At 43.2% G+C, this 27,355-nt stretch overlaps 1 protein-coding gene across 2 annotated transcripts in view; it reads left to right on the top strand.

Annotated features, from left to right (window-relative positions):
* The window catches only part of LOC115157164 (voltage-dependent R-type calcium channel subunit alpha-1E-like), a 67,960-nt gene that overhangs the window by 20,213 nt on the left and 20,392 nt on the right, over positions 1–27,355 (top strand). For both annotated transcript variants that reach the window (XM_029705173.1, XM_029705174.1), the window contains exons 5-20: positions 7,843–7,946; positions 8,089–8,247; positions 13,908–14,098; positions 14,400–14,503; positions 14,695–14,810; positions 15,676–15,729; positions 18,017–18,088; positions 18,319–18,522; positions 18,819–18,931; positions 19,243–19,355; positions 19,798–19,929; positions 20,354–20,423; positions 20,983–21,100; positions 22,290–22,357; positions 25,581–25,648; positions 26,324–26,329. In XM_029705173.1, coding sequence (XP_029561033.1) covers positions 7,843–7,946; positions 8,089–8,247; positions 13,908–14,098; positions 14,400–14,503; positions 14,695–14,810; positions 15,676–15,729; positions 18,017–18,088; positions 18,319–18,522; positions 18,819–18,931; positions 19,243–19,355; positions 19,798–19,929; positions 20,354–20,423; positions 20,983–21,100; positions 22,290–22,357; positions 25,581–25,648; positions 26,324–26,329 — 1,692 coding nt within the window. The remainder of the gene's footprint in view (positions 1–7,842; positions 7,947–8,088; positions 8,248–13,907; positions 14,099–14,399; positions 14,504–14,694; positions 14,811–15,675; positions 15,730–18,016; positions 18,089–18,318; positions 18,523–18,818; positions 18,932–19,242; positions 19,356–19,797; positions 19,930–20,353; positions 20,424–20,982; positions 21,101–22,289; positions 22,358–25,580; positions 25,649–26,323; positions 26,330–27,355) is intronic.

Raw genomic sequence — 27,355 nt, 5'->3', positions numbered from 1 at the left:
CCTCACCCCTCTCTCTCTACTGTGTGTCAGATCAGCTCATCGTCCCTGCTCCCCTCACCCCTCTCTCTCTACTGTATGTGTCAGACCAGCTCATCGTCCCTGCTCCCCTCACCCCTCTCTCTCTACTGTATGTGTCAGACCAGCTCATCGTCCCTGCTCGCCTCACCCCTCTCTCTCTACTGTATGTGTCAGACCAGCTCATCGTCCCTGCTCCCCTCACCCCTCTCTCTCTACTGTATGTGTCAGACCAGCTCATCGTCCCTGCTCCCCTCACCCCTCTCTCTCTACTGTATGTGTCAGACCAGCTCATCGTCCCTGCTCCTCTCACCCCTCTCTCTCTACTGTATGTGTCAGACCAGCTCATCGTCCCTGCTCTCCTCACCCCTCTCTCTCTACTGTATGTGTCAGACCAGCTCATCGTCCCTGCTCTCCTCACCCCTCTCTCTACTGTATGTGTCAGACCAGCTCATCGTCCCTGCTCTCCTCACCCCTCTCTCTCTACTGTATGTGTCAGACCAGCTCATTGTCTCTGCTCCCCTGACCCCTCTCTCTCTACTGTGTGTCAGACCAGCTCATTGTCCCTGCTCCCCTCACCCCTCTCTCTCTACTGTATGTGTCAGGCCAGCTCATCGTCCCTGCTCCCCTCACCCCTCTCTCTCTACTGTATGTGTCAGACCAGCTCCTCGTCCCTGCTCCCCTGACCCCTCTCTCTCTACTGTATGTGTCAGACCAGCTCATCGTCCCTGCTCCCCTCACCCCTCTCTCTCTACTGTATGTGTCAGACCAGCTCATTGTCCCTGCTCCCCTCACCCCTCTCTCTCTACTGTATGTGTCAGACCAGCTCATCGGTCTGCTCCCCTCACCCCTCTCTCTCTACTGTATGTGTCAGACCAGCTCATCGTCCCTGCTCCCCTCACCCCTCTCTCTCTACTGTATGTGTCAGACCAGCTCATCGTCCCTGCTCCCCTGACCCCTCTCTCTCTACTGTATGTGTCAGACCAGCTCATCGTCCCTGCTCCTCTCACCCCTCTCTCTCTACTGTATGTGTCAGACCAGCTCATTGTCCCTACTCCCCTCACCCCTCTCTCTCTACTGTATGTGTCAGAACAGCTCATCGTCCCTGCTCCCCTGACCCCTCTCTCTCTACTGTATGTGTCAGACCAGCTCATCGTCCCTGCTCCCCTCACCCCTCTCTCTCTACTGTATGTGTCAGACCAGCTCATCGTCCCTGCTCCCCTCACCCCTCTCTCTCTACTGTATGTGTCAGACCAGCTCATTGTCCCTGCTCCCCTCACCCCTCTCTCTCTACTGTATGTGTCAGACCAGCTCATCGTCCCTGCTCGCCTCACCCCTCTCTCTCTACTGTATGTGTCAGACCAGCTCATTGTCCCTGCTCCCCTCACCCCTCTCTCTCTACTGTATGTGTCAGACCAGCTCATCGTCCCTGCTCCCCTCACCCCTCTTTCTCTACTGTGTGTCAGACCAGCTCATCGTCCCTGCTCCCCTCACCCCTCTCTCTCTAACTGTATGTGTCAAACCAGCTCATCGTCCCTGCTCTCCTGACCCCTCTCTCTCTACTGTATGTGTCAGACCAGCTCATTGTCCCTGCTCCCCTCACCCCTCTCTCTCTACTGTATGTGTCAGACCAGCTCATCGTCCCTGCTCTCCTCACCCCTCTCTCTCTACTGTGTGTCAGACCAGCTCATCGTCCCTGCTCCCCTCACCCCTCTCTCTCTACTGTATGTGTCAGACTAGCTCATTGTCCCTGCTCCCCTCACCCCTCTCTCTCTACTGTGTGTCAGACCAGCTCATCGTCCCTGCTCCCCTGACCCCTCTCTCTCTACTGTATGTGTCAGACCAGCTCATCGTCCCTGCTCCCCTCACCCCTCTCTCTCTACTGTATGTGTCAGACCAGCTCATCGTCCCTGCTCCCCTCACCCCTCTCTCTCTACTGTATGTGTCAGACCAGCTCATCGTCCCTGCTCTCCTCACCCCTCTCTCTCTACTGTATGTGTCAGACCAGCTCATCGTCCCTGCTCCCCTCACCCCTCTCTCTCTACTGTATGTGTCAGACCAGCTCATCGTCCCTGCTCCCCTCACCCCTCTCTCTCTACTGTGTGTCAGACCAGCTCATCGTCCCTGCTCTCCTCACCCCTCTCTCTCTACTGTGTGTCAGACCAGCTCATCGTCCCTGCTCCTCTCACCCCTCTCTCTCTACTGTATGTGTCAGACCAGCTCATCGTCCCTGCTCCCCTCACCCCTCTCTCTCTCTACTGTATGTGTCAGACCAGCTCATCGTCCCTGCTCTCCTCACCCCTCTCTCTACTGTATGTGTCAGACCAGCTCATCGTCCCTGCTCCCCTCACCCCTCTCTCTCTACTGTATGTGTCAGACCAGCTCATCGTCCCTGCTCTCCTGACCCCTCTCTCTCTACTGTATGTTTCAGACCAGCTCATCGTCCCTGCTCTCCTCACCCCTCTCTCTCTACTGTATGTGTCAGACCAGCTCATCGTCCCTGCTCTCCTCACCCCTCTCTCTCTACTGTATGTGTCAGACCAGCTCATCGTCCCTGCTCCCCTGACCCCTCTCTCTCTACTGTATGTGTCAGACCAGCTCATTGTCCCTGCTCCCCTCACCCCTCTCTCTCTACTGTATGTGTCAGACCAGCTCATCGTCCCTGCTCCCCTCACCCCTCTCTCTCTACTGTATGTGTCAGACCAGCTCATTGTCCCTGCTCCCCTCACCCCTCTCTCTCTACTGTATGTGTCAGACCAGCTCATCGTCCCTGCTCCCCTCACCCCTCTCTCTCTACTGTATGTGTCAGACCAGCTCATTGTCCCTGCTCCCCTCACCCCTCTCTCTCTACTGTATGTGTCAGACCAGCTCATCGTCCCTGCTCCCCTCACCCCTCTCTCTCTACTGTATGTGTCAGACCAGCTCATCGTCCCTGCTCCCCTCACCCCTCTCTCTCTACTGTATGTGTCAGACCAGCTCATCGTCCCTGCTCCCCTCACCTCTCTCTCTCTACTGTATGTGTCAGACCAGCTCATCGTCCCTGCTCCCCTCACCCCTCTCGCTCTACTGTATTTTTCAGACCAGCTCATCGTCCCTGCTCCCCTCACCCCTCTCTCTCTACTGTATGTCAGACCAGCTCATCGTCCCTGCTCCCCTCACCCCTCTTTCTCTACTGTATGTGTCAGACCAGCTCATCGTCCCTGCTCTCCTTAACCTCTCTCTCTACTGTATGTGTCAGACCAGCTCATCGTCCCTGCTCTCCTTACCCCTCTCTCTCTACTGTATGTGTCAGACCAGCTCATCGTCCCTGCTCTCCTCACCGCTCTCTCTCTACTGTGTGTCAGACCAGCTCATTGTCCCTGCTCCCCTCACCCCTCTCTCTCTACTGTATGTGTCAGACCAGCTCATAGTCCCTGCTCTCCTTACCCCTCTCTCTCTACTGTATGTGTCAGACCAGCTCATCGTCCCTGCTCCCCTCACCGCTCTCTCTCTACTGTGTGTCAGACCAGCTCATCGTCCCTGCTCCCCTCACCCCTCTCTCTCTACTGTATGTGTCAGACCAGCTCATTGTCCCTGCTCCCCTCACCCCTCTCTCTCTACTGTATGTGTCAGACCAGCTCATTGTCCCTGCTCTCCTCACCCCTCTCTCTCTACTGTGTGTCAGACCAGCTCATCGTCCCTGCTCTCCTCACCCCTCTCTCTCTACTGTATGTGTCAGACCAGCTCATCGTCCCTGCTCCCCTCACCCCTGTCTCTCTACGGTATGTGTCAGACCAGCTCATCGTCCCTGCTCTCCTGACCCCTCTCTCTCTACTGTATGTTTCAGACCAGCTCATCGTCCCTGCTCCTCTCACCCCTCTCTCTCTACTGTATGTGTCAGACCAGCTCATCGTCCCTGCTCCCCTCACCCCTCTCTCTCTACTGTATGTGTCAGACCAGCTCATCGTCCCTGCTCCCCTCACCCCCCAGCCCGGTCCTCCACCCTTCGCCCCCTGCCCCTTGTGCGTCTCTCTGCTGTCCCTGTTGGAGAGTGTGTGTGACACTTAGCTGTAATGCATAATATATTTGGGTGGGTGTTCTGAATGATTCATTAGCCATCTGGCACAGAGACAGCTACTCCATACTGTGTGTATGTGTGTGTGTGTGTGTGTGTGTGTGTGTGTGTGTGTGTGTGTGTGTGTGTGTGTGTGTGTGTGTGTGTGTGTGTGTGTGTGTGTGTGTGTGTGTGTGCGTGTGTGTGTGCTCCTCAACATATATTCAGTCCAGCTCTTAGTTCCCCTTCATTTTCCTTCTCAGTCTGTATACAGAAATGTTTTTTTTCTACAGCAGTTATCACCTAATTCAATCAATTAACAAGTTAATCACTCAATCAATTAATCAATTAACCATATAATCACTCAACCAATCAATCGTGCATCATTCAGTCACATAATCCTATTGTGCCCTTGATAGTGAACTCAAGAAATGAATTGACATGTTATATTGCATTAGAAGTACTCACCATGGGTGTTAACCTTGAGTTTTAAAAGAGAGATTGTGTAGGGGTCTCATTTCCAATCATGCTTTGCTAATTGAACTGTATAAACAATGGTTTATAGTCCCATGTGGGTAGTCGTTGTGAAAACACAGGCCCAGCTATTTATTCGGTGACTAATAATGGATAAATGCCGCCTGCTTTTCTAATCCCAATGGAAGCATGCGGAATGTTTTATAAAACATAATGTTTATAACATTAAAATGGAAGACAATGCACTTAAAACTAGTACTGGCATCAATAGGCGTACACACAGGACTCCTCTGTATGTCTTGTCATTCGCTGTAAGCAATCTTCTTAAAATGGCAGCAACATGATGTTCAAATAGTTTCTCTTTTTTTTCTTCTTATATTTCCCTCCCTGTGTTCAGTGGTTGTTCTCTGTGTAGGTGGAGGTGTGTGGGAGAGGCCGGCAGGCCACATTCTGTTCATGTAATGAATTCAACCACTTAAAAGTCAGTTTCAGTACAATACAGTGTTACACTATGAGGCGACCGGGAAGGTAGAGCAGCCACTCAGTGTAACGTGAACAAACGACAACAAACCAACACAGAAACAGCATAAATAAATTCCAGAAATCTGGCCGTGCAATTCATATCTATCCATTACATTAACAACTACACTCTTAGAAAAAAAGGTGCTATCTAGAACCTTAAAGGTTTCTTTGGCTGTCCCCATAGAAGAACCCTTTGAAGAACCCTTTTTGGTTCCAGGTAGAACCCTTTTGGGTTCCTTGTAGACCGTCTATGGAAAGGGTTCTACATGGTATCCAAAAGGGTTCTACCTGGAACCAAAAAAGGGTTCTTCCTGTAACCAAAAACGGTTCTCCAATGGGGACAGCCGAATAACTTTTTTGGAACCCTTTGTTCTAAGAGTGTTCTGAACATTCTCTCTAATAGCTAGTGTATTTCTCCAGTTCAGGTCATGGTGGATTTAGACTGTGTAGATGTGACAGACTGGTCTGCCAGTCTGTTTGTGCTGTCATGTCAACTGGCACTCATTATCGTGTTTGACTTGACAATGACAGCAATGGATCTGGGACCAGGCTTTTGGACTTGTGGCTCTAAACGAAACTTGGACAAAGCATTTTATGGAGGTTTTCCCTTGCATTGATTGTATTTTTACAGTTGTTCTGGTGATTTGTTTGGACAGAAGGGATTTAGCTGCATGAAACTAGTGATCTGTGGTCAGAAGAAATTCTCTGCCCAATCAGCCATGAAGGAGCAGCAGTGCTACAGCTTTTGTTCAATGTGTTTGATGGCTGTAGACTCCCACACCTCTCCACATTCTCTCTCTGCTCTCTCTCTCTCTGTCTTTCTCTCTCTCTCTCTCTCTCTCTTTCTGTCTCTCTCTCTATCACCTCTCTCTCTCTCTCTCTCTCTCTTTCTCTCTCTCTCTCTCTCTCTCTCTCTCTCTCTCTCTTTCTGTCTCTCTCTCTATCACCTCTCTCTCTCTCTCTCTCTCTCTCTTTCTGTCTCTCTCTCTATCACCTCTCTCTCTCTCTCTCTTTCTGTCTCTCTCTCTATCACCTCTCTCTCTCTCTCTCTCTCCATCCCTCTCTCTATTGCGTGGGCCCACACTTGAGTTTCTGCAATGTGCTTTCTGCCCACCCTCCTCAAACACACACCCCCTCCCCCACAATCCGCAGCACTTACTATCAGAAGTTAATCGATGAATCTATACATAGAATAGAATGAATGCCTGTTCAAAGTCATACATGTATGGCGTTAGCAATGTAGTGTACAGTACAATGTACAGGAAGTCCAGTTAATACAGAGACTGATTTGCCTTTCTTTACTTCCTGTTGGCTGCTGTAAATGTTTTCAATGTTTGTGTGCGTGGGTGGAGGGATGTCAATATGTATGTGGGTTGTTGAGGGATGTGAATAGGGTTATTCCATGTCATTTCAGCAAGCCATGACACCCACCATCTCAGATTGTTCTGAACTAATTTCTGTAGTTAGAAACAGATAAGATTAGCATTCTTGAAACATTATTTTGGTGAAATTGTATTTGATCAAATTGATTGCACCCAAATTGGTTATTTTAATTTATAGGATTCATATAATCTTCAATAAATATAGTACCTAACAACCGATTTGGATCATATTTATTTTTAACAATGACTAAGACATGAGGAATCCAATAACATTTCTATCAGATCTCTGTGTTTGAGTAGTAGTATAAAGATGTGGTTTGGAGTATGCTTTTTCATCCTTTGTAATGTATTTCCTGTGACTCTGGTGATGGTCCCTCCCCCCCAATGAATTTGCTTACATTATTTACCATAAATTAGTATGAAAGTACCAGGTTTTCCCAACTAGGTGCCGCTGTTCCTGCTACTGCCACCACACCCTTTTATCCATTTTGCTGGTCTCTTGTGTTTATTAAATAGATCACAGCATTTCTTTGCATCTTTGAGCAGAAAACCAATAGCTTTGGTGAAAATACATTGTGTTGTCAATTGTGTGGTCAAGCCAGTCCTTCATGAAAGCCATTCAGTTTGTCCTTCTCTTAGCAACCTAATGCTTCAACACAACTATCCTTGAGTATTCTAACAAATGGAGGCTCTCTGAGAGGGCTATCCATATGGTGCAATTCTCATATGAAGACTTTTCCTACAAGCCCAACATTTTGATGGACATATGGGCTAGTGACTAAATGTTGTGACAACCCTAATAAAAGAATACAAATATAAACCATTGCATGGCAGTCGTATGTTTAGAAAACATCTTTATTATTAGAAAACATGTTATTGTTAAACCCAGCCCAATACCTTCACCCTTGCAAAACACTATACAGTGTGTTTGGGACTTGTTCCATTGAAAACCATTAAAGGGCATAACGTTGAAACCATTAGAACTGCTGTAACCTAAAGGTTTGCTGTTCGTCAGGAAAGGTCTAACTAATCCATTTTTTAAAGGGAACAAACCACACACAGAGGGACCATTTCCTAGACACAATTAAGAATAAGAGAAGGACATACTGAATTGCTTTCATGGATGATTGGCTTGAGTTGTGAGCATGACAGCACCATTTATTTCAATCATTTAAAAAAAAATTTTTTTTCAATCATCAACAAAAGCTATTGGCTTTCTACCCAAATCCATACTGAATGATGGAAATATTATGTTAAACTGATAGTGTCGCTCTGAATGTGATAAGTTATCAGATGATATAATTGTGGGTTAATTTGATTTCCTCAACATAGACCGCTTCTGTCACCCAAAGTTCCTCATCCATAAACCACACTACCTATTAACCATTTATTCCATTGGAAAACATGTGTCGGCAGAATCCTGGCTACAGCAGGGGCCCACATGAACATCCCCGTGGACCTGCGGACTCTGAGGGCGGTGCGAGTCCTGAGGCCTCTCAAACTGGTCTCTGGGATCCCTAGTAAGTACTCTGCATATCAATCACCAGCTGAAATATTAATCAGTTACAGTATCATAATACCTCTGTCTGTACTCTACTACAATGTCTTATTCCCAGAGGCAATCAGGCATTAACTATTCATATACGTGTGTGGTGTCACCAGGCTTGCAGATCGTGCTGAAGTCCATCATGAAGGCCATGGTGCCTCTGCTCCAGATCGGCCTGCTCTTGTTCTTCGCCATTCTCATGTTCGCCATCATCGGCCTGGAGTTCTACAGCGGGAAGCTCCACCACACCTGTCTACCTACAGCTGACATCCTGGGTAGGAACACACTCTCCCTCACACTCCCTGCATTTCATACACTACCCCAGTGGTTCCCAACCTGCGGTATTAGGACCCCGGGGTGACTTGGCTTATCCACAGGGGGTACTTGAGAAGACTCACTAGACCATAGGCCTACTGGTAAAATGCACATGACGGGGTACTGTCGTGGAATATTCTAATCAAGTGAGAGAAACTTTGTAATTTCTTCAAACAATCATCTTTATTTAATATCGATTAATTATTGCAATAATGAGACCAGTCAACCCAACACTCTTGACTGTTCGGCCGAGTAATCTAATCTATACGCAAATGCAGTGTTCTTTATATAGCTGACACTAACAATGCTTAGTCATGGCTGGTTCCACCCGTCCCATGCAGACCAAGGGCACCATAAGCCACTCTGGGTTCATCCGGTCGTTATCTACACGGGGTTGTTGTCTTAACCCCACCCTGGCTTAGTTTCTCAGATGCAGGGATGATTTTGAGACAGTGAGGGATTGTTCTACTCCTAAGCTGTCTCTGGTAAACCACATTCTTGTCTATGTAATGCAGTCTTTAACTCATTTGTCAGCTCAAGCCATCTCTAGTGACCATACGCCCAGATTGACTGCAGGGAACTAGAGTGGAAACCATAAAAACACAGCATTAGTAGGACAGAAATGTCTTACTATTAGTTAACTATGAATTGTTAACCATTAATAAGAAATGAAAAGGTAAATTCGTAATTTTTCTCTCACAGTACTTCAGGTGTACCTCGGACAGAGCAAAATTCAGTTGGTGGTACAGTAACTGGAAAAGGTGGGGAACCACTGCACTACCCCACACTCCCTGTATTTCACACCTTACCTCACACTACCCCACACTCCCTGTATTTCACACACTACCCCACACTCCCTGTATTTCACACACTACCCCACACTCCCTGTATTTCACACCTTACCTCACACTACCCCACACTACCCCACACTCCCTGTATTTCACACACTACCCCACACTCCCTGTATTTCACACACTACCTCACACTACCCCACACTCCCTGTATTTCACACACTACCTCACACTACCCCACAATACCACACACTCCCTGTATTTCACACACTACCCCACACTCCCTGTATTTCACACACTACCTCACACTACCCCACTCTACCACACACTCCCTGTATTTCACACACTACCCCACACTCCCTGTATTTCACACACTACCTCACACTACCCCACACTACCACACACTCCCTGTATTTCACACACTACCCCACACTCCCTGTATTTCACACACTACCTCACACTACCCCACACTACTACACACTCCCTGTATTTCACACACTACCCCACACTCCCTGTATTTCACACGCTACCCCACACTACCACATACTCCCTGTATTTCACACACTACCCCACACTCCCTCACACTCTCTCTCTAGCAAAACCTCTTTGCCCACTTCTACCTCTATCCCTGGAGGAGGTCCCCTTCCCCTATGTGCTCCATTTTCTCCCTATTATACTATATTTAGCTTTAACATACTCTATTATACTGTATTTAAATGTAACATACTCTATTATACTGTATTTAGCATTAACATACTCTAGTATACTGTATTTAACTTTAACATACTCTAGTATACTGTATTTAACTTTAACATACTCTATTATACTGTATTTAGCTTTAACATACTCTAGTATACTGTATTTAGCTTTAACATACTCTAGTATACTGCATTTAACTTTAACATACTCTAGTATACTGTATTTAACTTTAACATACTCTAGTATACTGTATTTAACTTTAACATACTCTAGTATACTGTATTTAACTTTAACATACTCTAGTATACTGTATTTAGCTTTAACATACTCTAGTATACTGTATTTAACTTTAACATACTCTAGTATACTGTATTTAACTTTAACATACTCTATTATACTGTATTTAGCTTTAACATACTCTAGTATACTGTATTTAGCTTTAACATACTCTAGTATACTGTATTTAACTTTAACATACTCTAGTATACTGTATTTAACTTTAACATACTCTAGTATACTGTATTTAACTTTAACATACTCTAGTATACTGTATTTAACTTTAACATACTCTAGTATACTGTATTTAGCTTTAACATACTCTAGTATACTGTATTTAACTTTAACATACTCTAGTATACTGTATTTAACTTTAACATACTCTATTATACTGTATTTAGCTTTAACATACTCTAGTATACTGTATTTAACTTTAACATACTCTAGTATACTGTATTTAACTTTAACATACTGTATTTAACTCTCTCTCCCCCTGCACTGTTTATAAGAACATCTTTATAATGCGACTCTTTTACCTGGCAGCTTCACGATGACCATTCTGTCCCATCTAACACTTTTTTTCTAGGTACACTTAGAAAAAAGGGTTCCAAAAGGGTTCTTCAGCTGACACCATAGGAGAACCCTTTTTAGTTCCAGGTAGAACCCTTTCTGGCTACAGGTTGAACTCTTTTGGGTTCCATGTAGAACCCTCTGTGGAAAAGGTTCTACATGGAACCCGAAAATGGTTCTACCTGGAACCAAAAAGAGTTCTTCAAAGGGTTCTCCTATGGGGACAGCCAGATAACCATTTTAGGTTCTAGATAGCACCTTTTTTTCTTAGAGTGTATTATTGTTTTGTTTTTATTTACACAGCATGTTTCAAATGGCTTTGTCTGACTGGTTTACTGTACTTACAGGCTTCTAATTTGCACAAAGGATGGAAAATTCCTTTGTTATATGATGACATGGGGCAAACATATTATTAATGTTAGTGTGCCCAAATGAGCTGCCTAGCTACATTTGAATTAGCCAACAATGATTACTCTGTAATTACACAAGCCACAAATAGTATTTTATTTACTCTAACATGGAAAAAATATGGTTTGACCCAGTGATATACTGTATGATCAATCTCCAGAAATGTGTATTTCTCAACTGTCAATTCATGCAGCAACACTGACCCCTGGGATGATGGTGAGTGGTCCCTGAGATGGTTAGCTGACACAGATTTAGTCAGTTCTCAAGTGACAGTTATTAATGTAAGTGGTCCTCCAAGGACGAAGGATCATAGCTCCCCTGATGTAATTAAGGTTGAGAGGAACACTGCTCTAGACATCCGCTACTCCTAAATCCTATTTCAGTCTATGGTGACTTTGGAAAAGGTCAGAAGCAGCGCTAATGTAATCAGGCTGAAAAGATTTGGCATGGATCCTCAGATTCTCAAAAGGTTCTACAGCTGCACCATTGAGACCATCTTAACTGGCTGCATCACCGCTCGGTATGGCAACTGCTTGGCATCCGACTGCAAGGCACTACAGAGGGTAGTGAGTACGGCTCAGTACATCAGTGGGGCCAAACTCCCTGCTATCCAGGATCTCTATACCAGGCGGTGTCAGAGGAAGGCCCTTAAAATTGCCAAAGACTTCAACAACCCAAGTCATAGTTCTCTCTGCTACTGAATGGCAAGCGGTACTGGAGCGCCAAGTCTGACCCCAAAAGGGTCCTGAACATCTTCTACCCCCAAGCCATAAGACTGCTGAACAGTTAAGCAAATGGCCACCCAGACTATTTACATTGACCTCCTTTATTATTATTTGTATTTTTTTGCACTGGCTCTCTTGCACTGACATTATTTACACTCACTAGACTCTACCCACACACACTGACACTGACACACACACAAAACACACACACATACACACACTCTTAACATACGCTGCTGCTACTTTGTTTATTATCTATCCTGATTGCCTAGTTACTTTTACCCCGTGTCACGTCCGATATAAGAATTGTCGGACCAAAGCGTAGCGTGGTATGGTTCCATCATCTTTTATTTGAGAAGTGAAACACACAGAAAACAATAAAGCACCAAAAAAACTAAACATGAAGCTACGTAGTGCTCGCAGGCAACTACACATAGACAAGATCCCACAATCACAGGTGGGGAAAGGGCTGCCTAAGTATGATCCCCAATCAGAGACAACGATAGACAGCTGCCTCTGATTGGGGACCATACCCGGCCAAACAGAGAAATAAGAACACTAGATTGCCCACCCAAATCACACCCTGACCTGACCAAATAGAAAAATAGAAAGGCTCTCTATGGTCAGGGCGTGACACCCCTAGTTACAGTACCAGTCAAAAGTTTGGGCACACCTACTCATTCAAAGGTTTTACTTTATTTTTACTATTTTATGCATTTTAGAATAATAGTGAAGACATCAAAACTATGAAATTACACATGGAATCATGTAGTATCCAAAAAACTGTTAAACAAATCAAAATATATTTTAGAATTTAGATTCTTCAAAGTAGCCACCCTTTGCCTTGATGACAGCTTTGCACACTCTTGGCATTCTCTCATTCTCTGTTGGCTGCTTTTCCTTCACTCTGCAGTCCAACTCATCCCAAACTATCCCAATTGGGTTGAGGTCGGGTGGAGCCATTGTGGAGGCCAGATCATCTGATGCACCACTCCATCACTCTCCTTCTTGTTCAAATAACCCTTATACAGCCTGGAGGTGTGTTTGGGGTCATTGTCCTGTTGAAAAACAAATGATAGTCTGTTACTTGAACTCTGTGAAGCATTCATTTGGGCTGCAATTTCTGAGGCTGGTAACTCTAATGAACTTATCTTCTGCAGCAGAGGTAACTCTGGGTCTTCCTTTCCTGTGGCAATCCTCATGAGAGCCAGTTTCATCACAGCGCTTGATGGGTATTTGCGACTGCACTTGAAGAAACGTTCACATTTCTTGAAATTTTCCACATTGAGTGACCTTCATTTCTTAAAGTAATGATGGACTGTCTTTTCTCTTTGCTTATTTGAGCTGTTCTTGCCATAATATGGACTTGGTCTTTTACCAAATAGGGCTACCTTCTGTATAACACCCCTATTGTCACAACACAACTGATTGGCTCAAACATATTAAGAAGGAAAGAAATTCCACAAATTAACTTTTAACAAGGCATACCTGTTAATTGAAATGCATTCCAGGTGACTACCTAATGAAGCTGGTTGAGAGAATGCTAAGAGTGTGCAAAGCTGTCATCAAGGCAAAGGGTGGCTACTTTGAAGAATTTCACATTTAAAATATATTTTGATTTGTTTAACACTTTTTTGGTTTCTACATGATTCCATATGTGTTATTTCATAGTTTTGATGTCTTCATTATTATTCTACAATGTAGAAAATAGTAAAAATAGAAAAACCCTTGAATGAGTAGGTGTGTCCAAACTTTTGACTGGTACTGTATATCTAGATACAATATTACCTCAATTACCTCAACTACCTCGTATCCCTGCATATTGACTCAGTACTGGTAGTTCTTGTATATAGCCTCGCTGTTGTTATTTTATTGTGTTACTATTTCCTTATTTTTTTTCAAATATTTTTCTTACTTTTTAACTCTGCGTTGTTGGGAATGGGCTCGTAAGTAAGAATTTCACTGTAAAGTCTACACCTGTTGTATTCGGCGCATGTGAACAATACAATTTGATTTGAAACAACGCACCATGGACAGTGGTGGTCAGGCTCCCCATCCTGTTAGGTGGAATACTGCAACACTGTTGTTAGTTTGGTGAAGAAAAGAGCGTGCTACTTCCATTTTAACCACCTCTGCCTTGTCCTGTGTTAGAAAATGAGACGATGGATACGACCGAGGTGGAGTTTGCGTGCGGAGTGAGGAAGTGTCCAGAGAAGTACGACTGTGTCGGGTCATGGATCGGCCCCAACGACGGCATCACCCAGTTTGACAACATCCTGTTCGCTGTGCTCACTGTCTTCCAGTGCATCACCATGGAGGGATGGACAGCTGTACTCTACAATGTGAGTACCGTACACTCCAACTACTTTAAGGCTCCTCAACAACAACAAAAATACTTTTTTGGGGGGCAGACACATTGAGGGTGAAATCCTAACTTCATGTGTAATTCAATGTTTCACGTACAGTGAATTATTTATCGATGTCAATGGGAGCTTTGTCTGAATGTTGGAGTGTTGCATGGGTATCTCTAAGGTTTGTGGATTCGTGGAGGATTCCTGAATGCACAGGAGGTTTGATAAGTGCTTCTATCTTGTATCTGTTCTTGTACTTCTTGTATTTACATACACGTCTCGTGTGTGTTAGACCAACGATGCCTTGGGCTTTATGTGGAATTGGATGTACTTCATTCCTCTCATCATCATCGGCTCATTCTTCGTACTCAACCTGGTGTTGGGAGTCCTCTCTGGGTGAGTAAATAAAAGTGTGTGTGTGTGTGTGTGTGTGTGTGTGTGTGTGTGTGTGTGTGTGTGTGTGTGTGTGTGTGTGTGTGTGTGCGTGCGTGCGTGCGTGTGTGCGTGGGCAGATGTGCAAGTTTGTGTAATTTTATGAGGGTTTTGGAAGGGGTATCAATGGATTGCCCCATGTCCTGCATGTGTAGGGAGTTTGCCAAAGAGAGGGAGCGGGTGGAGAACCGTAGAGCCTTCATGAAGCTGAGACGCCAACAGCAGGTAGAGAGAGAACTCAACGGATACAGAGCCTGGATAGACCGAGCAGGTACTGTACTGTCACCTTAGAACCGCTGCCAGAACTACGTAAGATGGAACGATGTATATATTATAAGATCCAAGTGGTGATTTGGGTGTTATGGTTTGGTCGAAGTAGATCATGTTCATTTTGCAAGCTGCTGTGTTGCTTTTGAAATGGCTGCCCTGATGGAGATACCTGGTGAATATGTGGCTGGAGGGTGACTTTGTGAAGCTGCAGTGCTATAATGGCAATCTACAGTATCTTTCTCCCACGCAAGTTGAGGTTGAGAGGAAGGTGAGACTGACTCACTGACTCAAGTGTGTATGTGTGAATGTGAGTCTGTGCGCATCCATGTGTGTGTGCGCGCGCATCCATTTTTGTGTACATGTGCTCATCCGTGTGTGTGTGTGTGTGTAGGTGTGTGCCTGTCCGTGTGTGTGTGTGTGTGTGTGTGTGTGTGTGTGTGTGTGTGTGTGTGTGTGTGTGTGTGTGTGTGTGTGTGTGTGTGTGTGTGTGCCTGTCCGTGTGTGTTTTTAAAATGTATGCGTTAGTCATAGAAATCAATGTGTTCCATCTCTGGAGGGGTTTATCAGGGCCCTGAAAGAGAAACGTTGGCTGCCAGGCGAGCACTAGATAAGCTCTTACCTGATGATGACTTTCTCCCCCTCTTAGAGCATCAACACTATGCAACACTATACATTCAGCCCCAATACTAACCTTTGCAATGCTAAAACAATCATTTCAATATTACATTTCAACAGGTTAGCCCCATGATTTGCTCACAATCTTCAGAGAGTGCTGAGAGAGGGAGAGAGACCTATTTATGTTTCAGTAACACTTTATGATCACTTAGTGTGGATGACCTTGAAATGTGTTCATCCCAATGTTACAGAGGAGGTTATGCTGGCTGAGGAGAACAAGAAGTCGGGGAGATCTGCTTTAGATGGTAAGAACCAGAAGACATTGAGAGGAGTCACCACCAAAATGTCCTTCCCTTCCACATTCACTACCCTTACTACAGTAATCCTTACAGTCCAATACAGTACAGTACACTGTTTTCACATTCCACATTCACTACCCTTACTACAGTAATCCTTACAGTCCAATACAGTACAGTACACTGTTTTCACATTCCACATTCACTACCCTTACTACAGTAATCCTTACAGTCCAATACAGTACAGTACACTGTTTTCACATTCCACATTCACTACCCTTACTACAGTAATCCTTACAGTCCAATACAGTACAGTACACTGTTTTCACATTCCACATTCACTACCCTTACTACAGTAATCCTTACAGTCCAATACAGTACAGTACACTGTTTTCACATTCCACATTCCACATTCACTACCCTTACTACAGTAATCCTTACAGTCCAATACAGTACAGTACACTGTTTTCACATTCCACATTCACTACCCTTACTACAGTAATCCTTACAGTCCAATACAGTACAGTACACTGTTTTCACATTCCACATTCACTACCCTTACTACAGTAATCCTTACAGTCCAATACAGTACAGTACACTGTTTTCACATTCCACATTCCACATTCACTACCCTTACTACAGTAATCCTTACAGTCCAATACAGTACAGTACACTGTTTTCACATTCCACATTCACTACCCTTACTACAGTAATCCTTACAGTCCAATACAGTACAGTACACTGTTTTCACATTCCACATTCCACATTCACTACCCTTACTACAGTAATCCTTACAGTCCAATACAGTACAGTACACTGTTTTCACATTCCACATTCCACATTCACTACCCTTACTACAGTAATCCTTACAGTCCAATACAGTACAGTACACTGTTTTCACATTCCACATTCACTACCCTTACTACAGTAATCCTTACAGTCCAATACAGTACAGTACACTGTTTTCACATTCCACATTCCACATTCACTACCCTTACTACAGTAATCCTTACAGTCCAATACAGTACAGTACACTGTTTTCACATTCCACATTCACTACCCTTACTACAGTAATCCTTACAGTCCAATACAGTACAGTACACTGTTTTCACATTCCACATTCACTACCCTTACTACAGTAATCCTTACAGTCCAATACAGTACAGTACACTGTTTTCACATTCCACATTCACTACCCTTACTACAGTAATCCTTACAGTCCAATACAGTACAGTACACTGTTTTCACATTCCACATTCCACATTCACTACCCTTACTACAGTAATCCTTACAGTCCAATACAGTACAGTACACTGTTTTCACATTCCACATTCCACATTCACTACCCTTACTACAGTAATCCTTACAGTCCAATACAGTACAGTACACTGTTTCCACATTCCACATTCACTACCCTTACTACAGTAATCCTTACAGTCCAATACAGTACAGTACACTGTTTCCACATTCCACATTCACTACCCTTACTACAGTAATCCTTACAGTCCAATACAGTACAGTACACTGTTTTCACATTCCACATTCACTACCCTTACTACAGTAATCCTTACAGTCCAATACAGTACAGTACACTGTTTTCACATTCCACATTCCACATTCACTACCCTTACTACAGTAATCCTTACAGTCCAATACAGTACAGTACACTGTTTTTGATGATACATTGAACACTTCACCTTTTCACGACCTGCCTCTCTCCATCCACTACACGACAACTCCAGCTATAGACAAAGGCAACATTTTGTTCCTCTTTGACCTTCGTTAGCTGAGAGCTGCTGCAGACAATTGAAAATGCCAGTGAAAAGTGAAAATATACTGTAAAACACCTCAAGAAGTTCATTTGCTTTGTTTACTGTGTGGACATTGTGGTTGTCTTGGTAACAGTAAAGTGGAAAAGGCTTGGCGTGCGCCTGTAGTGATATACCATCTGTTAACAAGGTCTTGTTTTTAGAATGTTTTTGTTTGTCTCACTCCTTTTCAGAAGACGAGAATGATTCATATGACACTTTAATTTACACCGTATCTAATATCTACCCTTCCTCTCATGTTCAGAGGACTTCAGTCAGTTTGCCCTGAAAGTTAGTATGTCAGCGTGAATATGTGCCATTTCCCACCATTAACATATCATTATTTCTATTTAGAGCTAGTTTGCCATTCACTATGCTGGCTCGTGAAATGTGTTGTGTCATAAAGCATCTGTTGTTTCATGTCAGACTATCTAGGCTATTAGAGACATTCTCTGTTTGTTCTAATTTTCTGTCGTGTGTGTATTCAGTGCTGAAGCGGGCCACCAGTAAAAATGCAAAGCGTAGAGGAGGTCCTGGGGATGCGGAGATCTCCACTGTAGGTGAGTGAGGAACACACAACCTAGACCCTCAAATTAAGGCTTCTTGTTGTCTTTCTCTCTATCTCCATTTCTGATCTCTTTCCCCCATATCTATTTGACCTCTAATATTTTCTACAACTTTTCTCTCCTCTCCAAAGCTGACCTTTTTCTCTCTCCATATCCTTTCTCTCCCTCTCTTTCTTTCTGTTTTCTTAAACTATCCTCCTCTCCTCTCATTCCTCCTCCCCCAGGAGCACCTCGTATGCGGATCCGTACGGTGCGACGTGGCCCGGTGGCGTACATGCGTCGTAAGGAGCGTATGCTGCGTATCTCCCTGCGGCGCATGGTGAAGACCGACACCTTCTACTGGACTGTCCTCAGCCTGGTGTTTCTCAACACCATCTGTGTGGCCATTGTCCACCATAACCAGCCAGACTGGCTCTCCACCTTCCTGTGTACGGTTGATCGATCAATTGATTGAATCAATAACATTTTATTTATATAGACAATTTCACCACAACAATTACACATTCCAAAAAAAAACTCCTGGCCCTAAGCATAGGCTATGCATTGTATTTACAGTATAACTTACAGTAGCAGACTTTAAATGCATCTGAACAACTTTCAATATCTCTCCAGACTATGAAGATGGCGTTCTTCCATTGTACAGTGTTTATAACATAGCCTGAAAAAAAGCTGGGTTTGAACATCTGCCCAGCCTTTAATTTGTAATGATTTATTATTTCTTCAGACTATGCAGAGTTTGTTTTCCTGGGACTCTTCTTGGCAGAGATGTTCTTAAAGATGTACGGCCTGGGTTTCCGCCTCTATTTCCACTCCTCATTCAACTGCTTCGACTGCGGAGTGAGTTCATTAATCCTTTACGTTTACTCCCTGATAGCTTATGGTGAACCTTGATTACCACAGCTAAGTGGAATCAAGACTTACAAGTGTGGCAACAAAATATTTGCAAAAATATTTGATCCACCTGTATAATAAAATATTATACAGGTGGATCAAGAGGCATTACATTTCTAACACTATGGACAATTAAGTGCTATTGTTATGTGATACTGTCCTATATTGCAGACTAATGTGTGTTCTTAATGATAGAGGTTTGTCTAAACTGAACTTCTCTTACAGTGTTTGAGTGTTGCTTGGTGTCTCTTGTGCAGGTGATAGTTGGCAGCATCTTTGAAGTGGTGTGGGGCTTCTTCCGGCCTGGCATGTCCTTTGGCATCAGCGTCCTGAGGGCGCTGAGACTCCTGAGGATCTTTAAGATCACCAAGTGAGTGAGACATCAACCAGAATGAGGGTTAGGGTCAGCATTACTGCTGTAAGTGCAATGTATTATCACACTAGGGTTAGGGTTACTGCTGTAAGTACAATGTATTATCACACTAGGGTTAGGGTTACTGCTGTAAGTACAATGTATTATCACACTAGGGTTAAGGTTACTGCTGTAAGTACAATGTATTATCACACTAGGGTTAAGGTTACTGCTGTAAGTACAATGTATTATCACACTAGGGTTAGGGTTACTGCTGTAAGTACAATGTATTATCACACTAGGGTTAAGGTTGGGATTAATGTTAGGGTTAGGGTCAGTATTGGTGTTACTGCTGTAAGTACAATGTATTACCACTCTAAAAGGCAGTCAAAATGGCAGAAGGAAGATATTGAGGTCTGCCTATTTAGTGTGCCAACCTACTCTCCTTTTTCTTGACCAGGTACTGGGCATCACTGAGGAACCTGGTGGTGTCTCTCATGAGTTCCATGAAGTCCATCATTAGTCTGCTCTTTCTCCTCTTCCTCTTCATTGTCGTCTTCGCCCTGCTGGGCATGCAGCTCTTTGGGGGCAGGTGAGCAGAACCATAGGGTTTGGGTTCATTTATTAGATACAGTGTCACTGATATCAGGATAGTTATTCAGTAGTTCTCCAATATCAGGATATTAAGAATGTCTTGTATAGACAGGTCTCAGGTCCCATGAATGTATTTTCAGTTGATCTGTTCATTGACTATTGATGTGGATTCGCCGTGATCATATCACCGGATATTATTCCAAATATAAATTCAGGAGCAGCCTGAAGCTGTTCCGTGTTATGTTGTGCTGCATCGGAAAGGGAATGATAAATCTGAAATGAAACGTCTGGCTGAAAATATGAACTTCCACCTCCTCCTTCTCCTCCTCCTCTTCCTACCTCTTCCTCCTCCTCTTCCTACCTCTTCCTCCTCCTCTTCTTCCCCGGTAATATCTGCCTATCCATTATCTTTCTCCCTCTAGGTTCATCTTTGAAGATTACACTCCTACCAACTTTGACACGTTTCCAGCTGCCATCATGACAGTGTTCCAGGTTTGGCTTCTTCACTCCAGACTCTCCCTCTCACTCTGGCTTCCCCATGATGACACACAGAACCCAGGGTTATCTCCCACATCCCCCCAGGGCCAAGATTAAACAGCTCTGTTCACTGCTCACCTCCCCTTCCATTTACTAGCATCCCACACATACACACACATATACACACATACACACACATACACACACATACACACACATACACACACATATACACACATATACACACATACACACATGAATGTCAGAGCAGTGAAATATGGAAGAATGTTTAATCAAAACCGTAAACTAGGTTTTTACGAGATAAATCAATTAATAGTAGGCTTGACATTTTTAACTCTGCAGAGAGAAAGAACCCTGTTACCGATATGATTAAATTATGGCCCAACAATGACTAAACAATTCAAACAAGGTTCCTGCCATTTTGAGTCTTCTTATGTATTGGTGTGTGGTATTTGTGTGTCTGCATTTTCAATGATATACTTTGCGTTTTTGTATTATTTTCATTCAAATTTAATTGAGCTGCTCATTATTGATCCTGTAATTGTGACTCTAGATCCTGACTGGTGAGGACTGGAATGAGGTGATGTACAATGGGATCCGCTCCCAAGGAGGAGTGCAGTACGGCATGTGGTCCTCCATATACTTCATAGTGCTCACCCTGTTTGGGAACTGTATCCTTCTTCAACTTCCTACTAACCACCATCTACTGATTCTGCTCACATTGTAGATAGGTTTCTATATACACTACCATTCAAAAGTTTGGGGTCACTTAGAAATGTCCTTATTTTTGAAAGAAACGTGCAATTTCTGTCTATTAAAATAACATCAAATTGATCAGAAATACGGTGTAGACATTGTTAATGTTGTAAATGACTATTGTAGCTGGAAACTGCAGATTTTTTTATGGAATATCTACATAAGCGTTCAGAGGCCCATCAACAGCAAACATCACTCCTGTGTTCCAATGGCACGTTGTGTTAGCTAATCCAAGTTGATCATTTTAAAAGGCTAATTGATCATTAGAAAACCCTTTTGCAATTATGTTAGCACAGCTGAAAACTGTCATTCTAATTAAAGAAGCAATAAAACTGGACTTCTTTAGACTGGTTGAGTGTCTGGAGCATCAGCATTTGTGGGTTTGATTACAGGCTCAAAATGGCCAGAAACAAAGACCTTTCTTCTGAAACTGTAAGGGAGTGCGTAACTGGCGGCAGGGAAGTCAGGCGCAGGAGAGCAAAACTTGGTAATCAACGGAGCAGTTTTATTCATAAAACCACCGGTAACCAGAACCACAAACAAATGGGTACAAAACCCGTCGCACACCAGAGAAAACGTGCACATGCACTTACAATAAACAATTCCGCACAAAGACATGGGGGGAACAGAGAGTTAAATACACAACATGTAATGAGGGAAATTGAGACCAGGTGTGTGAGAAGACAAGATAAAACAAATGGAAAATGAAAAGTGGATTGATGATGGCTAGAAGACCGGCGACGCCGACCGCCGAGCGCTGCCCGAACAAGGAGAGGAACTGACTTCGGCAGAAGTCGTGACAGAAACTCGTCAGTCTATTCTTGTTCTGAGAAATGAAGACTTTTGCGAGAAATTGCCAAGAAACTGAAGATCTCGTACAACGCTGTGTATTACTCCCTTCACAGAACAGCGCAAACTGTTCAAAAAAATGTGCTTTTCCTCAAACTTTTGAACAGTAGTGTATTTCTTTCTCCTTATGTGAAAGTTGTAGCAGGCCTAAAGTAGGGGTCATGGGTTTTGATGTTGTGTGGAACTGTTTGACAGAAGTTCATGTATTTCAGTTTCTTCCACCCTTGTAAGCATTCTTGACCATACTGTGACCAGATACACTGCTCAACGTCTTCTTGGCCATCGCTGTGGATAACCTTGCCAACGCACAGGAACTCACCAAGGTGTGTAGTACTATTTTAAGAGTTTCTACGGTTATCTTGAAATTAAAATAAGTGCTTTCAAAGAAATGTTTAAGGGTCATGTTCTATGGTCATAGCCAATGTTTCCTCTAATCTGCGTACGTGTGCAGGCCGCGTAGCTCTTCCGGGACTGCAGAGCAGAAGAAATATCAGCCCGCGCAGAGATGCACGAGATTTTCCTATTAGTTTTCCCTGTTAGTTAATTAACACTATCAACGTTTCCCATTACTGTGGGAATTGCGATCAAATCAAACCAATATTAGTCACTTTCAATGCAACATACCGAAACAAAATGAACTATGCAAGAGATTTTGTTCTAGGCAGAACGCATCAGAGTAGGATTCTGTTGCATTGACACACATGACTCAGCCCATACTCTACACAGACCAGTGCGCCAAAACCAATCAGAGCTGCAGTAGGCTATATGCAAATAGACAATTGCCATATATGGATCCATTCCCTTTGAACTGGACTGTGTTTACAGCATGAGCTGTCGTGAGTAGATGCACTCAGTGGTGTAATGTACTGTAAAAATACTTGAAAGTACTACTCAAGAAATTTTATTGGGGTATCTGTACTTTACTTTACTATTTATATTTTGACAACATTTACTTCACTACATTCCTGAAGAAAATTATGTACTTTTTACTCCATACATTTTCCCTGACACCCAAAAGTACTTGTTACATTTTGAATGCTTAGCAGGACAGGAAATTATCCAATTCACACACTCAAGAGTACATCCCTGGTCATGCCTATTATTTGGCGGACTCACTAAACCCAACTGTTTCATTTGTAAATTATGTCTGAGTGTTGGAGTGTGCCCCTATCTGTCCGTAAAAAAAAGTGATTCTGGTTCGCTAAATGTAACTCATTTTAAATGATTCATGCTTGTACTTCTACTTTTGATAGATAAATATATTTTAGCAATTATAAACTCAGAAAGAAACATCCTCTCACTGTGAACTATTTGTATGAACAAACAAGATTCAACAACTGAGACATAAACTGAAGAATTTCCACGACATGTGACTAACAGAAATGGAATAATGTGTCCCTGAACAAAGGGGGGGGGGGGGGGGGGGGGGGTCAAAATCAAAAGTAACAGTTAGTATCTGGTGTGGCCACCAGCTGCATTAAGTACTGCAGTACATCTCCTCCTCATGGACTGCACAAGATGTACCAGTTCTTGTGTGAGATGTTACCCCACTCTTCCACCAAGGCACCTGCAAGTTCCCGGACATTTCTGGGGGGAATGGCCCTGGCCCTCACCCTCTGATCCAACAGGTCCCAGATGTGCTCAATGGGATTGAGATCCGGGCTCTTCGCTGGCCATGGCAGAACACTGACATTCCTGTCTTGCAGGAAATCACGCACAGAACGAGCAGTATGGCTGGTGGCATTGTCATGCTGGAGGGTCATGTCAGGATGAGCCTGCAGGAAGGGTACCACATGAGGGAGGAGGATGTCTTCCCTGTAACGCACAGCATTGAGATTGCCTGCAATGACAACAAGCTCAATCCGATGATGCTGTGACACACCGCCCCAGACCATGACGGACCCTCCACCTCCAAATCGATCCCGCTCCAGAGTACAGGCCATCACCCCTGGTGAGACAAAACCGCGACTCGTCAGTGTAGAGCATTTTTTGCCAGTCCTGTCTGGTCCAGCGACGGTGGGTTTGTGCCCATAGGCAACGTTGCCTTACAACAGGCCTACAAGCCCTCAGTCCAGCCTCTCTCAGCCTATTGCGGACAGTCTGAGGAGGGAGGGATTGTGCGTTCCTGGTGTATCTCGGGCAGTTGTTGTTGCCATCCTGTACCTGTCCCACAGGTGTGATGTTCGGATGTACCGATCCTGTGCAGGTGTTGTTACACATGGTCTACCACTGCGAGGACGATCAGCTGTCCGTCCTGTCTCCCTGTAGCACTGTCTTAGGCGTCTCACAGTACGGATATTGCAATTTATTGCCCTGGCTATATCTGCAGTCCTCGTGACTTCTTGCGGCATGCCTAAGGCACGTTCACGCAGATGAGCAGGGACCCTGGGCATCTTTCTTTTGGTGTTTTTCAGAGTCAGTTGAAAGGCCTCTTTAGTGTCTTAAGTTTTCATAACTGTGACCTTAATTGCCTACCGTCTGTAAGCTGTTAGTGTCTTAACGACCGTTCCACAGGTGCATGTTCATTAATTGTTTATGGTTCATTGAACAAGCATGGGGAACAGTGTTTAAACCCTTTACAATGAAGATCTGAGTTCATTTACTTTTGATACTTAAGTATATTTAAAACCAAATATTTTTAGACTTTTACTCAAGTAGTATTTTATTGGGTGACTTTTACTTGAATGATTTTCTATTAAGGAATCTTTACTTTTACTCAAGTATGACAATTGGGTACTTTCCGACCACTGGATGTGCTTGTTTTGAGATCAAAGCTAGAGCTGCATGTAGCCACATGTGCACATTTTGTTCATATCCTTTGCTAGTTAGTGAGCTATTAGCCCAGTTATAGATCATTTGTAGTCCGCAATGGAGAAGTGATTGCTTCCTACAAGAGCACAAAACATGAACATTTTTAGACATCTTTGAAAAGCGAGTAAGGTAAAAGCTTTTTTTTGTCTTAAAGGGGCAGTGTTGTATTTTCAGACAGGCTTGAATAAGCTAAGTAGCCAATAGGCAGAGGGTAGCATAATTTGTCTCATTCTCTGCAATAATGGTATGGGAATAGTAATGCATTTTATTTTAGAAAGTGGTTTCTTGCATCAAACAACACAACAACATATTCAATCACCTCCTTGTCTTAATGACAAGTGGATAAATTCTAAAAGTCTCATGGAATTTAAGCCTACATTGAACACCACACATTGGCTGCTACTGTAGGCTGAATGATAGAACAGCTATTTCCATGGTAAAATGTTATGGGATGCATTTTATCCATTATTTTTGATGGTAGGCTACTGGTAGGCCTACATTATGATCAAATAGCCACAGTAGCCTACTTGAACACTGTCTGAAATGAACTTAAAGCTATTACAGCCTCAGTGTTCACAGTAAACGCGCACTGGAAGTTGCACAGAATTTACACAACGTTCAAGTTTGAGCTCAGCAGACCTGAAATTTACTCACTGCCCCAAATGTTAGCTGCCCTATATCCTAAACTATTTGTGGGACTTAAATGACTTTTTGTGTTTATTTTACCTTTGTTAGGACGAAGAGGAGGAAGAGGAGTTTTTCAATGCAAGATACGCCAGAGGCACAGATGGTCCGATGTCTGAGTAAGTGTTCTGTTTATGCTTCTATTACAATGGCAGTTGGTCAGGCACCTACTTCGGCCTAGTCTTGGTGAAGATTAGGAGGAGATTTGAAACTGAGGGGTGATCATGATGCAAACTCAATATCTATCGATTACACAGCCATAACACTCACAGGAAAACGCTGGTCTACTATTCTCTTTGAGAATCTGGTGTAGGCGTAGGAAGAATGTTGATTTTCTTTGCATGATCAATCTTCAGGGTTAGAGAGGCATGTTCTGTGGGCTGCGTGTGGAAAATGAATGTGTACTTGCTTGTTACATAGCATGTGTAATGGAAATTGCATTAGGGAAATTAGGGATGAGGCACACGTCCAAGTTTAGACAAACATCTTCGGTTTGAGTCAGATGTTGCTCTGGGGACTTGCTAATGAAAATGCTAAAATGCTAATGTAAGGTAATGCATGATTTTAATTAGGGTATACGTTTTTTGTTTATTTGAGCATGTCAGTCAATTGGTAAATGAAGAAAGATAACAGGCCAGTCATACAAGCATGTTTTTATTTATTTAGGATTTGTTTGTTTGGGAATATCAGTAAACAGATAAATTAAACCAAATGACAGGGCAATTATAGAGTATAAGCATAGTATAATGCTTAGTGTATAAGCACCACCAACCATTCTGCTCCCTCTGTAACAGGTACAGGTAGGGGGGAAAAGGATGCATGGATTGTACTGTCCTCTGATCTTCTCCAGGCACGTTACACTGACTGTGTCATTTGTCTGTTACAACATATTTGAGTGTCAGTCCTATGTGTTTCAGAGCTGTCAAGATGCCACTGCTTTTGATACGTATACTGTACTATGGTGTAATGTTATGTCATGCTGCTTCCATCATGTTGTCTTGTTACTCTATGCCTGTAATGTGGCACTAACCAAAATAAATACTACAAAATATAAGTAACAATTCTAGTACTGCCCCTGTAGGGTCAAGTTGAAACAATTTGTAATAACACTTGGATATCCACTGTTATTTGATAGGATTTATAAACATCCACTGTCACTACTGAGAAATAATAATTTTTCTAAGTGAACAGGATCCATTTATCAAGCTGTCAAAGCCAAATCCCCATGCCAAATATACAAAATATTATAATAATACAAATAAAATAAGATATAACCAAATATACTAGACTGGCATTACTGGCATGACCCTTGACCTGGTTTTGGACTGTGTCACAAGGATTGTTCTATTCTGTCTCTGTTCCAAAAACACTAATGTCTTGTTTTCAACCAATCACTCATTGAATACATGGATTACAAAAGAGTCTGAATACCGTAAGTAAAGTTGTCTGTCTGTCTGTACCCCTGTCACACCTAATTCAATTTCCTTTATCTTAGTAGAAGAAGTTGATTTCTATATATCCCAATATTTCCCTATTTTAATCCTGCACTATTCCTTTTTGATTTTGTGTGCTTTCTTCCCAGGTATTTTCATCATTTGAATTTCAATCGAATTTCTGGATGTTTGCTTTATTTAGATGATAATTCAAAAATTGAATTGAATTCATCTTAATGCCATAAAACATACAATATCTCTGATTCAAAATGTTCATGGCAAATTGCTCTGTTGTGCAATTTTCGTACTTCATTATTGACATATTTACATACATAGATACTATGTTATATAATATGTAATATGTCTATACTATATTTAGTGTGAGGTGTAACT

The sequence above is a fragment of the Salmo trutta genome, chromosome 21 (genome assembly GCF_901001165.1).
Source record: "Salmo trutta chromosome 21, fSalTru1.1, whole genome shotgun sequence".
In the NCBI taxonomy this organism is placed as follows: domain Eukaryota; kingdom Metazoa; phylum Chordata; class Actinopteri; order Salmoniformes; family Salmonidae; genus Salmo; species Salmo trutta.
This window is presented reverse-complemented; position numbering and strand designations above follow the sequence as displayed.